Consider the following 15451-nt stretch of genomic DNA (forward strand, 5'->3'; position numbering starts at 1 on the left):
TGACATCTAGTGGCTATTGTGTGGAATTGAGGGTGCGTATGAAGGATATCAAGGGTTATCAGTCTGTGTCTTTATGTGTGGACTTTTAAGCCCCTTCCCCCAGGCCTCATATATGTAGGTCAAGGCCTACATAAGAATTACATAACACGTTACACATTTTAGACTGACACACATTTGGTCAAATTGTAACGAAGAATGTTCATTAAGATTCATTTTATTTATATACAATGTATATGCACATGGCAAGATGCCCCTGTTTGTTAATATGCTCTCTATAAAATAAAGAAATAAAGGGATTTCTGGTTGAACAGGCAGCAAAACATGTTTTAAGAAAACGTTAAAACAATATTGAATATACATATAGCTAGTATACATAGGATAAGGGTTATAAAACAAAACCAGCAATTACATCAAAAGAGCATACAATCAAACGATCTTAAGGACAATGAAGATGAATAGGCACAGTCAGAAATTAGTATACTGTAGGCTATAGATATGAATAAAATAAACAAAAAAGGCTAAGAGTAAAAAAAATGCATTAGTATTCTGTATAAGACTATAGACTTCATTTTCTTCATTTGGCCTAAAAAGTTTAATTACTATTACTAGCTACTACTACTATTAAATAGTAATAATAGTAACACTATAAGTTAAGATAAGATAAGATAAAACTGTAGGCCTATTTAACCCGATGGAGATTGATGTGCTGTGTTGTGTAGTATGCTACAATAATCAACAATCTCGAATGCAGGACTTTTACTTATAACGGAATTATTCAACGTTAAATAGTCTAATATTGCTACTTTTACCTGGATCTGAAACGGATTAATAAACCGTGCGCACAAGTTAAATTGGGCCGTACTACATTACCCGACTACCTTCGCTTCATTGTCACCATATGTTTGATCCAGCTGGGCCACCATACTAACTTGTTGTGTTTGTTTTTAGTGAGAGCAAAAGATGGCGAACGAACTGGATAGAGTGCGAATCTCAGCTGCGGAACTCCGAGCTGAAGCGTCGAATTCAATCAATATTACTTACTGCCAGAAAGGTGAGAGGAAGTGAAGTAGATACTCGGAAGGAATACATTAGTGAAAAAGTCGATAAATTGAAGCGAAGAAGTATCCCAAGTTAGATGAAAGTAGCCTATGGAGTTGCTAAGTTTGTAACCAGCTAACGTTAATGTTGTTAGCAAGCTAGCTAGCTATCTGCCTGTCCATTATTTGGTCCCGCGCGGTCTGTTTTAAACGCCCCCCTCAACCATAACGACACCAGATAATTTATGTGCGACTATTGTCACAATTTAACCCCTGTTGCTCATATTTTTTGTACTGTTTTTTATATTTACTCCTTATACTTTATGTACATTAGTAGCAGGGATGTGTCCGCTACGCTACATGCAACGTTGAATGGTGTTAACGACCTCATTAACGTTAACGTTTTAGCTACATCCATGGTTACGACTGATTAGTTCGACTTTTGTAATCTTTACGTTAGGTAGTTAACGTTGACGTTGGAAAATTAGCTGACGCCAACTAACGTTACCCATTTTTTCCCGTCGAAGTTTATTTGTAGCTGCAGATTCCTATGTGAACTTTTTCACAATTCCAGACAGGAAATGCTTTCTGACATTAACTGTAGCTAGGTATTTTCTGTTTGCAACGCTGTGAACAGATGACATCTTTTTCATGTTAATTAATGCAGTGTTTAGTGGGGTAGCACTATTGTGTAAATATTCACACATCTGTTTCCCCCCTAGGCTCTTATTTTTATTTATCTCCAGTGACTTAGTCCCAAACAGGCAGAACTTCAATTGTTGTTATTGATATTGTTTATTTTTGTTATTGTCAGCAAATCCCACTAGAGTCTGGTGTAGCTTATCCATTGATTGCCCACCATTTTTTTTTTTTTTCCAAAAGCTGTAATTAAAAAAAGAAGACATCAATTAGACACTCCATTGCACTTGTTGACCTGTTTCTTTTTGATGAACACAGGGACTGCAATTTATTTTGAGTCAACGTGCACCTTTCTGCTGCCATCAATACTTACTAAAGCAGGAAATGCATATTAATCACAGCTGAAAATAGTTTCCAACAACAAATGCACAGTTTACTCCTGTTAAGTGATGTTTGATAAGAAACTACAGGGCCCAGCTGATCATGTCAAGCTATGTATTTGTAACCCAAAGATTTATCTCTATAATGGAAATGAAGAGACAGGGTAGGGAAGTCAGAAAGTACTGAGAGACAGTCTGAGGCATTGTTGAATTTGTTTTTTTCATGGGATCTGTTGACAACAAGACAGAAACAGAATATGTCAACCTTATTCTTTAATACCCATACCCCATCTACTTTCTTTCTGTGTTTTTCATTCTGCAGAGGAGCAACAGGAGCATCACGTACACAAGCAGCATAGGAAGTGTGACGGAAAGCGTCCTGAACTGCAGCGCTACCAGATGGTAGCTGGACATGGACGGTGTCACCGTGACAGTGAGGAGGGAGAAACTGGTCTAAGTGATCTCCTGGCTGCTGATTCACATGAACATGATCAACCATCACAGAGTGAGAAAAAGGGTGTCTCTGAAAAAGTTTTAGAGAGACATGGGCGCACATATGGTGGGGCAGACACTGACAAAAGAGATGAAGACAGGATGAGAGGTGACGGAAGTAACACTCAGAACTGTAGAAAAGGCAGCCACTCGCAGTCTAAATCAGAAGCAAATCAAGAGAAAGTCTTTGTTGAAAATGACAGAGAACACCAGGAACCTGCTGGAGCTGCTAAGCCGACACGGAAAGCCCGCAAACCAGACAGAGAATTGTATCAACCTGGAAGCCGGAGGAGCATACAGGGAAAGGATTCTGGAGTTGGAAAAGAGCAGGATAAGCCTCCCCCTAAGGAGAATAAGCAGAAAACTGAGCCAGAATCCCAGATGAGAACAGGGGAAAGGGAGGGAAACAAAAAAACATTTATACAGAAGCAAGGAGGGAAAAATAAAGAAGTAAAAGGTACACAGGGAAACTTAAAATTGTCTAAATCCAGTGAGACAAACAGAAAGCAAGGAAGCCAAGATGTGGAAAAAAAACCATTACCGTCTGATGCTTCGGTGGAGAAAATTACTAGCAAAGTAGAAAAACTCAGTGTAAAAGAAAAGGGTAAAGTGGGATGTGAAGGCCAAGCCGTTGAAGAGTTAAGTTGCAGGAGATGGGTAACAACCGACAAGGAAAGGAGAGGCCAAGACGAAGGAACAAAAGAGGAGGAAGAAAAGGTAGAGAAGAAGAGAGAAAAGGGAAACCGCAGGAAAAGGGGAGGAGAGAAGGAAAAAGAGAGGAATCAGGATTCCAGAAGAGGAGAAGATGAAGCAGGTGGTGGAGGAAAGAGCGACCTAGCAAAAGTGGAGAAGGAAAGAGACAGGAGGCAAGCAGAAACAGATCGGGACAACAAACCAGGTAAGATGGGAGAGACACACCAAAGCATAGGAAAAGAAAATCGCAGAGAAAGTAGAAGAGGAGACAACAACAACAACCGGCCTAGAGATGCTGAGAAAGATGCTAAGACAGAACGAGAAGCTGACGGGGCTGTAGAAAGAGGTGATCGAAACAAATCTAATGCAAACATCACAGCACCAACCTCAAAACGCTATTCCAAATCAGATATTCGGCGCTCACGGAATCGAACTTGCAGCAGTAGCTCAGCCAGCAGTGTGACCAGCCTGGATGGTCCTGGAATAGGGATGGATGTGGAGAGTACCAAGTGGCCACGCTTGGAGCCAAAGCACAATAACAAAGAGGGGAAGGCTAATAGTGGAGAAGGACGAAGAAGTCATTTACAAAGCTGGACAACCAATGGGGAATCATCTACAGAATCACTGGAAGGGAGTGAAATGAGTGACATAGCAGAAGATAGAAGAAGGAGAAGAGGTGGGGAACTAAGTGCAGAAAGGCGGAGGGAAGAAAAGAACAGACCAAAGGGAAACAAAGGAGGAGGTCGGGGAATCCTAAGGGTTTCTCTAGAAAAACAGCCTGCTGTCGGGTCACATAGTGGTGTGTCAGAACATCGCAAGCCAGGTTTGGTTCCTCGTGGCAGGGGTGGAGGTATCCTGGTGCTTCCAGCCCGCACAGACATCTCTAATTCACCTGAGGTTGGGCAAAGGCTTCTGTTTGGTGGAATTAGGGGAGGAGGAGCTGGCAGGAGTAGAGGAGGCAGAGGAGGAGGAGTTAGACGACTCTGGGATCCAAATAACCCCGACCAGAAACCTGCTCTTACCAGCACCCAATCCTCACAGCATTCGTCTCTCCAACAGCCTATATATCTTCAGACAGGGACCGGATATGGACAACTTCACTTTCTGGACACAGATGATGAGGTAGCAGGCAGTCCTCCAGTCCCGCAGGGTGAGCACTTACGATCCCAGAAGACTTCTATAGCCTACTACAAATTCCAAAACTCTGACAACCCCTACTGCTACCCCATGCCCACCAGCAACCCACATAGTCCCGGCACCACCACCAGTCAGCGGTGTCCATATCCTTATCATATGGGGCCCTACCAAATGGCTCCCCCTAATGGTATGTACCCAGGCCCTGGTGTGGGTCAGTTCTGTGGGAGTTACAGGGGAGCAGGTTATTCCCAGCCTGGTGCAGGAGGTAGTTTGACATTTGAAGAGGTAGCGCAACAAGCCAGAGGGGAGCTGGGGAGGCTGCTGAGGGCTGCAGATGCACAGGAGCTCCAGCTCAGTAACCTGCTGTCCAGAGACAGAGTGAGTGCTGATGGACTGGATCGCATGGCCCAGCTCAGGTGAGGATTTGGGGTTAAGATGTGTGTTAGTTGCATTTTTCTGTGTGTTTGGTTTGTTTTATTTTTTTGTCTTTTTTGCACTACTTGTTTGGCTGCCAGATGCCCTCAACAGAACTGAGTCAGTACAGTCCTGTCCTGTTCTGTTTTCTAGAGCTGACCTTTTGGGGCTATATGAGCAGGTCATCCTGACAGACATCGACTTCTCAGATTCACAGAACGTGGATCAGGCTTTGTGGAAGAATGTCTTTTACCAGGTCATAGAGCACTTCCGGCAGCTACTCAAAGACCCCACCTGTGACAACACCCCTCATATCAGGAACATGCTTCTTACGCTGCTTGATGAGGTAAGGAATGTATGGGAAATTCAGAAAGGACAAAGTTTCACAAAATGAGGTTATTGCAAGGGGGTTGCAGGATTCATACTCTTGCTTGAGGATACATCAAAACAAATGCTAGAAGTCTCTTTGGGCACTTTATTAGATATACAATTGTGACCTTGCTTAGTATTTGGGTAAGCAGTGGGATCAGTAAACCCCAAATTAGTATTGCATTAGGTAATATACCCAGTGTATTTGTTTATATGTTGCCTAAGAATCTTGGAAATATTTGTGTCCAAAACCATGTTACAGCTTTAATTTCTTGTAGGGGTAACAGGCCACAATAAATTCATAATTGTTAAAGCTTTTATATGATTTTGAATATGAGGACAGCCTGTAAAGCATACATTAAATATGTAACTTCACTTGTCCTTTGTGATCACTATCTGTGTTTTACAGGGGGCATTATTCTTTAATGCGCTGCTTCAGAAGCTGCAGACAGTGTACCAGTTTAAGTTAGAGGATTACATGGATGGCATGGCTATCAGGGCTCGGCCATTACGCAAAACGGTAAAGCAAAACTTCTTTTAGTCTGTGTGTGTACTTAACATCTGTACAACGATTTATCAAGTAATGCATCTTAAAATCTATTATATTTCCAATGTAAATGCCTAAATTGGGCAATAAAAATGCATTTTGAAACTCTGAAAATGTTTTTGTTTTTTTGTTTCTGTCTTTTTCAGGTGAAGTATGCACTTATCAGTGCTCAGCGCTGCATGATTTGTCAGGGAGATATAGCACGTTACCGTGAACAAGCCAGTGACTCGGCCAACTACGGCAAGGCTCGCAGGTAGGCTGTAAAAAAAAAAGTTGTGTAATGTATTAGACATGTTCAAGAGCACGCGGTGTATATTGTCATTTAACGTTTGGTTTTGACTGAGTAAGGAGGCTACTATGTCAAAATCTTGTCACTCTTGAACTAGTGTCAGGACGTTGTGGGGCAAATTTAACACTTGTTTAATTTCTCCCAGACAACCAATTTTCATTTAGTCCTGATTATTTTTGAAGATGCCTGTACAGATCTGACTGCTTAAAAAACCTTCTTAGTCTTGGGCAATTTTTTTTCTGTGATGCTACCTGCTATAGACTTTGTACCATAATAGAGTTATGTTCTTTCCTAGCTGTATATGACCGATTAGATGAATACCTTTTTATAATTTAAAGTAGAAGCAGAAATTTTTGAAAGGCCAAATCTTCAAGAAAGTTTCTGTGATGGTATCTCATAACTACACATTTGCATTTTTCCGTAGCTGGTACCTGAAAGCCCAGCAGATTGCCCCTAAAAATGGACGACCATATAACCAGCTGGCCCTGCTGGCAGTCTATACAGTAAGTGATATGTAGCTTAAGTAGGGAAAGTTGAGAGTTGGATATTTAGCTGAAAATGTTCTTTGCAGGCAATAATTACATAACTGTAGTTAAGTAACTTCATTTCTTTCGTGACTAACTGTATTTCTCCTGGCATGTCCCTGGGATAATTGAAAAATATAACTATATTTTGAGTAATGGTCTGTTCGCACCCACCCAGTGTGGCTCCTTTTGTAGTATACCTTCCTCCTCTTACTCTCTTTCCACCTCCCTAACTTACAGAAGCGGAAGTTAGATGCTGTGTATTATTACATGCGCAGCTTGGCAGCTTCCAATCCCATCCTAACTGCAAAGGAAAGCCTGATGAGCCTGTTTGAGGAAGCTAAGCGTAAGGTCAGACACAAACTTCAGTCATTAACTTGTGCCATATCATTTGCTTTTGTTTTTTCGGAGTAAAAACTTTAGGCAGCAAAAGTGCTTCTTCTTTACAGACTTTGTTCTTGTAGACAGAGCAGCTTGAGCGAAGGAGGAGGCAGGAGCATGAAGGGGGCTCCAGGGGCCCAGCAGTAAGAGGAAGAGGAAGAGGGGAAGATGGTGCTCGTGTGGAGATTTGGATTCGTCCCAGCGGACAAGCGGCAACCCCATCCTCTCAGAGAGGAGGTCGTGAATCAAGCAGAGACTCTGAACAGGATGGAGAGCTGGGCAGTCTCAGTGCTAGTGATGTAAGATCCATTTCTTTCTTTCGCTCTTATTCTCCTATTATTGCACTCTCATAGTCTCACGCGTCATATGTCTTTTACAGGTATTTTTGATGTTTTTTTCAAAAACTTAGACACTTGTGCCTGCAGATGTCTCACACACTGTTTTGTAGAGAGTTTAATGTCTACTTCTGTCTTACTAATCTTTTGTTTTCATCGTGGTTCCTTATAACTCCCTCTTGAACCCATCTTTCATTTTTTAGTTATTTGGTCCTTTTTTGGTTTGTTTCTGCTCGCAATAATTAACCACGTATTTATTAAGTGGAACAGGCTATTTTCTCATGTGTTTATATGGAATATTTGGACATTTATCCATTTGTTCGCTGCACATTTTAGAAGATACCAGTTTTTGACATGCTGTATAGCAGTTCCAGTGATTATACTAAGTAGCTTTAAATATCCTACAAAAATGCAAGAAGTAGCTTTGTGCCATAACCATTTTAAGTTATTTACTTTTTAATACATCTATTTTGTTGCTTTCCAATGTACCTTGCTTCTCTTCACTATTCGTCAGTGTATCCTGTTGGAAGAGACATCTGTGTGTTTATCCTCTCTGCTCTTTTCAGCTTCAGTAGCTTAGCTTAGCTTGTAGCTAAATAAAACTGTTGCACAAATTAATAAATGATTAGTAATACTTTTCTTTGTCTTTCTGCCTTCTCTTTCTTCTCCAGCTAAATAAGAGATTCATTCTGAGTTTCCTGCATGCACATGGAAAGCTTTTCACTAAAGTGGGGTGAGTGATCTCTCATGTATTCCAGCTCTTAAATTCATAGACAATGAGTTTGTTTGAATGAATTATTTATTTTTGTGTGTGCCTTTTTGTGTCTGTTTTTCTGTATTTCTTTATCAATGTGTCTGTCATGCCCATACAGCATGGAATCCTTCCCTGAAGTGGCGAGCCGTGTTCTGCAGGAGTTTAAGACTCTGCTCCAGCATGGCCCTTCCCTACTGGGCAGCACGCACATGCTGCAGATCATCACCATCAACATGTTCACCATACACAATGCTCACAGCAGAGGTGATGCTGCACACACACAGACACACACACACACACACACACACCATATTTTCATCAAACAATAAATATTGCTTCAGAGCTTTAAATCATTGTTTTATCTGCAAAAATATTACAAATGCATGGTTGATGAACAACTAATTCTATTTTGATGCAGGTAATTATTATTTCATTTCATTTGTTGTGTAAATTTGACTTAACTTGAAGAGCTTCCTTGCCACACTTTTAATCTCATCTTCTCACATGCAGTTATTTTTCCCAACTTAAATACAATAATAAAAAATGAACACATGCTGGGGCTGCACACAAGTCATTGGTAATATTGATACAAAGAGTGATGAGGAAGTGCTGTTTCAAATTCTTGTCTCCATTTATCAGGTGAAGAAGGAGAAGTGCGGTCCGTTTTACAAGAGCAAAGCACTGCCCTGGGTCTCAGCATGTTCGCACTCCTGGTGCAGCGTTGCACAGAGCTGCTCAGGGATACTCCTGCAGGTACGAACACGGGAAGCTCCAAAAGTACAGCACACATTGGTGGACATTATTCATAGAGCTAAATTTTAACAGTGTATTTAAACATGCAGTCAGCGCTGTCTCTTCTTTAAAGAATACATTATGGGCGCCCAGATAGCTCAGTTGGTAGAGCAGGTGCCCATATATAGAGGTTTACTCCTCGACGCAGGGGGCCCAGGTTCAACTCTGACCTGCGGCCCTTTGCTGCATGTCATTCCCCCTCTCTCTCCCCTTTCATGTCTTCATCTGTCCTCTCAAAAATAAAGGCTGAAAATGCCCAAAAAATAATCTTAAAAAAAAAAAAAAAAAATTCTAAATTCATTTGGACTTGACATCTTGAAAGAACCATCTTTATTTGTACAGCTGTGATAACATTTTGTGAATTTTATTTTGTTTTTGTATGTTTTACTATGAAGTGTTGTATTTTAAAAACTTTTTTTTAGAACCAGTCCCCATGGCAGATGGAGAGGAGGAGCTGGAGGGTATGGTGAGGGTCTCTGCCTTCCCATTGGACCTTAGAGAACTGCTGCCAACTATCAAGGTCTGGTCTGACTGGATGTTGGGACAACCAGACCAGTGGAACCCACCACCGTGCAGTATAGAGTGAGTACTTTAAACCTCCAGTAACAGATTTTTTTTGGCCTCTTGAGGGCAGTGGAAACAAGTTGTGAACATACCATTGACATATCATCATGTATTAAATTAAATCTACATTTAAATTATAGAAATTGATTATAGTCGCTTTAAGATACTATTGTCGGTTCTGCTCATGGCCTCTACTGCTACTTGTACACAAACCACACACACCAACTCTCTGCAGACAGTAGTTCTTTAAACTATTTATTCCTCGCCATTAGTTGTGGCATTTCTTCTCCATCAAGTTGCAGCCCTGATGTTTGGCAGTGCCTGGCTGATCTGTGTAACGTGCTGGCACGTGTAGACCATGAGGAAGTGCCGCTGTACAAAGTCGACACTGAAGAAGTGGAGGGAGATGAGGAGTTGACTGTGCTGCAATTGAAGGAGGACCGGCTGCTTGCTGGATTTGTACCACTGCTTGCTGCACCACAAGAACCTTGTTACATAGACCAACACACTGACATGGTGAGTGGAAAGTAAAGGTGTATTTCCTTATATTTTAACATTGCAGCCCTGGTACATACTTATACTCCTATGGAATTACTGACTATTCACTGATTATCCTTTTGTCACTGTCAGAGTGCCAGCTTTTACATGTACTCCTTATTGTCCTCTTCCTGTCCCCATGCACATATACCCCCATCCTCTTCCCTTAGGCAATAGCAGCAGATTGTAAGAGAGTGACAGTGCTCAAGTACTTTCTGGAGGCTCTGTGTGGACAGGAAGAGCCTCTATTGGCCTTCAAGGGAGGCAAATACATCTCTGTGGCAACTTCTCCACCTAACCACTCAATGGCTACAAGGAGCAGGCAGGATTCTCTAACAGAGAAAGAGGTGACTGTCTTTTTCCTAACAATATTTCCTCTTCTCTGATTGCACTCTTTTCTTTAAAAATTTGACCTACACTAAACAATGTAAATTGAATCTTCATTGCAGTTCAGAAGACGCTGTTGAAAGTAGCAGAAGCCAAATTGCTGAAAATGTGTCTTATCTGTGTCTGTTTGGCAGGCTGATGATGTCATAGTCGAGGCAGATTCGTCTCTCTCCGCATCAGAAGAAGAGGAGGAGGCCGAGGAGGTGGGAGACAGTGAGAATGACATCAGACAGCTGAAGGCGCGACGCCACGCCCTAACCAACAAACTGGCACAGCAACAGAAGCGCAAGGATAAAATACAGGTAAAACAGACGTATATGTTAATAATAATAGGTATTCAAATCTGGGAGTTAATTGTGATGGGTATTCCTCTGTATGTTTGACATTTTATATGAAGTGAATTATCAAAGGATCAAAAATCAATGAGTTGAATGTCATCAAATTTAACATGTGTGTTCTAGGCGGTGCTGCAGACAGGCGGGCTGTTGGAGCTGGAAGTGAGGCCTCTCTTTTTGGTTCCAGATACCAATGGATTCATTGATCATTTGGGAGGGTTGAAGAGACTCCTTCAGTGTGGAACATACATCATTGTTGTGCCACTCATCGGTAAGAGTAAAAGACAGAAACAAAGAAAAGAGGAAATAAATGAATGGATAATTACGCTCTTTAGAAATAGGGATGAAGGAATAAATTGTGGTGTTGTGAGATGTTTAAAATGATAAGAATTAGAGCTGCACGATATGAGGAAAACATGCGATATGTGATAACAGGTTGAATATCGCAATGACGAGATTACTTGCGATAAATAAACCAATATTAATGTGTACTCAGTTCTGCTGCTTTCAGTATTCTGCTAAAATACAACAAATTGCTTCTTGAATTTAAAACTCATGAAAGGAAATCATTTCCAACATTCTTTTATTGAACAAATTGAACATTGAATTGAATATAAAAGGCACTACTAAAAAAAGTGACAGTTACCTTTTAAAGTTTTTTCTTTTAAGTTTTCTACTCATACTTTCTTTCAATTAACAGAAAATAGTGTCTTTCACGATATTTTGCAGTCTTTTGCGATGTGTTTATTGTGCCAGTTGATATCACGATGATGAGAACAAAACAATATATTGTGCAGCCCAAAAATAATGCCCCATGTGTCTGGCGTTTAGTGTAGAAACAGGACATCTTTGTTTATGTATACTCGTGGTGTGATGTGATGTGTGTTCTCTCTCTCTCAGTGATTACAGAGTTAGATGGCTTGGCTAAAGGCCAGGACAACTTTGGTGGAGGAGTGGGGTCAGGAGGACGCAGCACTGGCGGTCGGGGCAACTATAACGTTAGTGCGGCCCATGTGCGGGCTGTGCAGGAGAAGGCCCGGTTGGCAGTGGCTTTCCTAGAGAAAGGATTCGAAGCCAGGGAACCGTACCTCAGGGCCCTGACAAGCAGAGGAAATCAGCTCGAGTCTATTGCCTTCCGCAGTGAAGACACTTCTGGACAGCAGGTGAGAGCCCAAATAAATGTTGCTCAAAGTGTTTGTTTTATTTTATTACCTTTTGGTAATTTGGTTTCAGATTGTGAAATGAAATTAGGCTGTTTCTTTTGCTGGGAAGCGGTGGTTGACTCCTGATGGAACATTACTACTTACATCAAATGTTTTTACTGTTTTTCAGTGACTTAGTTTTCTGTTTTTCCCCAGGGTACCAACGATGATTTGATTCTGTCCTGCTGCCTCCACTACTGCAAAGACAAGGCAAAAGATTTCATGCCTGGTCAGAGAAGTATGTAACATTGACTGTTATTCATTCAGTGTTTATATTTCCTAACACATGCAAACATGTAGGTTGATGTGAATAATGTCTTCTGAGTTTATCTCTTACTACTGTTGCCCCCCCCCCCCCCCCCCCCCCCCTCCGACACACAGATGGGACAGTGAGGCTCCAAAGGGAAGTGGTACTCCTTACAGATGACCGTAACCTGCGTGTCAAAGCTTTGACCCGCAACGTCCCAGTCCGTGACATCCCTGCTTTCCTCAGCTGGGCCAAAGTGGGCTGAACCAGGCAAAACTGGAATCAAAGGATGCCAACTGCTGAAGCCTGCTTGCCACTCAGCCACGAGAGAAGACACCCTAAAGCAGAGAAAGAAGAGGAGGAGATAACAGGGGAGAGGAAATGATTAAGAAAGCGTAGAACCACTACAAGCAAATGTAGTGAGAGCAGGGTGGTTTCAATGAGCTTTTTCCCCCCTTGTGATAAAATGTATGTGTATGTATGTGTTGAGATCCCTGAGCTTCCCCGGGAAAGAGACAGGGAGACTTGACAAGTCTCAGGAAGGCTAGGCTGGAACGGAGGAAAGAGGTAAAAAAATGGATGGATTGGATTTGTAAGTTGTCTGGTCCAGCCTTGAGCCTCTGCGCCTAGTTGGTGAGTGTGTACTCTGCAAGCAGTGTTGAAATTTGAGGCTGATAGAATGAGGCAGGGAGAGGGAGAGTGTTAATGGTCATTTAATTGATTAAGGACAGCAGTAATGAAGACCATAACTGGCACTTCCACACTTCTCTTAGGGTCGCATAGACTGCTTTGGTCTCTACAGCAGAGCTGAGATATAGAAAGGCAGAGAGAAGCACAGCTGGAGGGTGTTTGTCAGTACAGTAAAAAGGGGCTGATTGTAGTCAGGGTTAATCGAGCCCAAATGCAACCTCAGCACCTCCAGGGAATTGCATGCAGGTATGGTATTTCCTGCTAACACAGGAAGTACTTGATGCCTGTTTGGTAACTTTGGCTTTTCATCCAGCTTGATGCTAGTATTCATTTTGGGTATAGTAAGAAACTGTTCGGAAAAAGTCAAGAACAAAAACCATTTGTTATTTATTTTTGTTTTTCTTGTTTTTGAGGTTGTGTTAAAAAAAATAGTTTTTTGTTTTTTAGATTGTTTTTTTGTTTGTTGCAAATGTATTAGTAAATAATTGATTTTGATTTGTTTCTGTTTTTGAGATTTGATATATCAAGACTACTCAGTTGGTTTGTAGTGAGTTTTCAGTTCCAGAGAATGATGCTACATTGACTATCTTTATGGGATTTAGCCCTTTGGGTGAAATTCCACCCACCTATCATTTAACAAATCAACATGAACAAAATGTGCAGATCCTATTTGACCCAGGTCTGCTTTAGACAACCACAATGTTAGGAGAAGATTTGGTCCTTGACATTGACTTGCTGACGCTTTATTATCGAGTACCATAGGTGACTATTTTTCTTCATTTTATTTTCATATTTCATCTTCTTTTTGTGCTTTTTAGTTCATACCACCACATGAGTTTACTTTTTCATAAAATGATTTTAATCACCAATACCAGTTTTCCTCTTTAGATTGTACTTTTAATTTACTTTTAAGGTCATATACCCACTTTTCTTTAGTTAACAACATAACATAGTGTACATGAGTTACACCCACACAAATTACAGCCTGTACAATTTTTATCACGTTCAAGTAAATCCTTACTGATACATTGTCAGCAAACATTTAACACAACGGTAGTATGTGTTTGCTTTTTTTTTTTGCTTGCCCTGCATTGCTTTGGGAGACAGTTTGAAAAAATTCTGAGTTATAGTGTATGTTCTGTGTTCATTTGAGATGCTCCAAATAGATGTACACCTATGTTCTCTTGTTGTGTTGCATCATACACAATTCATCATTCAGTCATCACAGTTTGATCATATGTATTTAGATAATACTGTATGTAGAATTGGCTACCCTGCTTTGTATTTGTCCTGTATCTTTTCAGCTAGGCTTGTACAACTTCCATCAGCCGTTGATGTTTCAGTATTTGTGAGAAATTGTAGACAGGTTTATTAGTTTTTTTTTCAGCCCCTCTGTTCTGGAGCTACTGTAGTGTTCAGTGCAATCTACTGTGTTAAGTGGCTGTCCTAAAATGTTTTAATGTTGAAGTGAATACATAGTCTATAGAACACGCATTACATTTTCATTATCCATCATAACATTAAAATGTTTTGAAGGCATGTTTTTTTACCTCAATGTGCAAATGAAGAATGTGATATTGTAAAAATATGCCTTTTTTCACAGCATACATTGAATTGTCCTAACAGGAAAGGCACAGGTGTTACTAATACCACTATCGATACCTTGTTTTATTCAAGTGTCCCAGTAAACAATCATAGTGTGACAGGGAGCCAGCGTGCATTTCTAAATACTGAGATTAATTTAGTACATGCAAATGTCGGCACAATAAAATGTAAGAGTCCATTAATAAACCCAGATAATCAACATAAGAAACAACATGCATACTGCACATCTGCAGAAAGTTATATCTAAATTACTGACATACCAAAACCTTTACATGTGTGCCCTCATGTGGTAGTTTCAGAAGATGACACAGGCGAGAGTGATGGAACCAAGAAGCCAGTATCGAGTTTTGAGTGTAGCACTTCAATACAGGGAATGTCTTAATCAACTGAAAAAATAGACAAACATGAGGAAATGTTTAGGTCACAGGGACATTGTGAAAAAAAAAACAATATTATGACTGATCGTTATCTAGACATTCCTCAAAAGACTGCTGTGGTTCAGTCCTGATTTCTATTCTTAGGGCTGATAAATGGTATAAAAAAATCCCAGCGTTAATGAAGGCCAGCAGTGCACTCTGAGTACCAACATGAGATCAGTGCTTGGAGGCTTTCTACTATTAACAGTTACATGATAAAACTCACTATTTTGTAACAAGCAGCTATTGGTGAATGTGCATCTTCAGAGAGCATAAGTGAGACTGATGCTTCTTCAGCATGTAACTATGGGTGTAACATCTGTAAACAAGCCCAATCACAAATATGTTCAGTTCTAATTTGAATAAACACCTATGGGTATACTCTGGGATTTACGTATTTACATTATACACACATATAAGTGGTGTGTTTCAGGGACATAAAGTTCTGCAGCCTATCCACCCATATAATTTGCTTCAGTGTACTTCTGTGCCTGGATACAGACCACACAGGCAGGGCCGGATTCCCATCATCATGACAACAGGGCTAAGCAACCAATCAAAACCCTGTGAGCCCCGTTCTGCAAGCTGATTGGTTTCTCAGCCTGCAGCTTGTTGTGGAATGCCCATCTTTAACCTCACTGCTGCCATGCACAATGCATCCTATATTTCCTCAATGTAGATTACA

At 40.8% G+C, this 15451-nt stretch overlaps 1 protein-coding gene across 1 annotated transcript; it reads left to right on the plus strand.

The window, feature by feature from the left end:
• Positions 1–905: 905 nt before the first annotated feature.
• Positions 906–14284, plus strand: smg6 (SMG6 nonsense mediated mRNA decay factor). Its single transcript, XM_031280723.2, has 19 exons — positions 906–1051; positions 2379–4794; positions 4946–5138; positions 5571–5681; positions 5855–5961; positions 6422–6500; positions 6762–6872; positions 6986–7201; positions 7909–7970; positions 8110–8255; positions 8631–8744; positions 9206–9365; positions 9644–9863; positions 10055–10231; positions 10406–10573; positions 10733–10877; positions 11507–11769; positions 11965–12046; positions 12190–14284. Exons 1-19 carry the CDS (start codon positions 961–963, stop codon positions 12318–12320), a joined length of 4992 nt encoding a protein of 1663 aa, XP_031136583.1. The 5' UTR covers positions 906–960; the 3' UTR covers positions 12321–14284.
• The last annotated feature ends 1167 nt before the right edge of the window (positions 14285–15451 follow it).

The sequence above is a fragment of the Sander lucioperca genome, chromosome 13 (assembly GCF_008315115.2).
Source record: "Sander lucioperca isolate FBNREF2018 chromosome 13, SLUC_FBN_1.2, whole genome shotgun sequence".
NCBI classification, from domain to species: Eukaryota; Metazoa; Chordata; class Actinopteri; order Perciformes; family Percidae; genus Sander; species Sander lucioperca.

Excerpts from the sequence above, each read along its gene's own strand:
- smg6 (XM_031280723.2), top strand. The coding sequence starts at position 961 with ATGGCGAACGAACTGGATAGAGTGCGAATCTCAGCTGCGGAACTCCGA. Across the intron at positions 5,682-5,854 it reads CTCGGCCATTACGCAAAACG|GTGAAGTATGCACTTATCAG; the intron begins GTAAAGCAAAAC and ends TGTCTTTTTCAG. Across the intron at positions 10,878-11,506 it reads CATTGTTGTGCCACTCATCG|TGATTACAGAGTTAGATGGC; the intron begins GTAAGAGTAAAA and ends TCTCTCTCTCAG.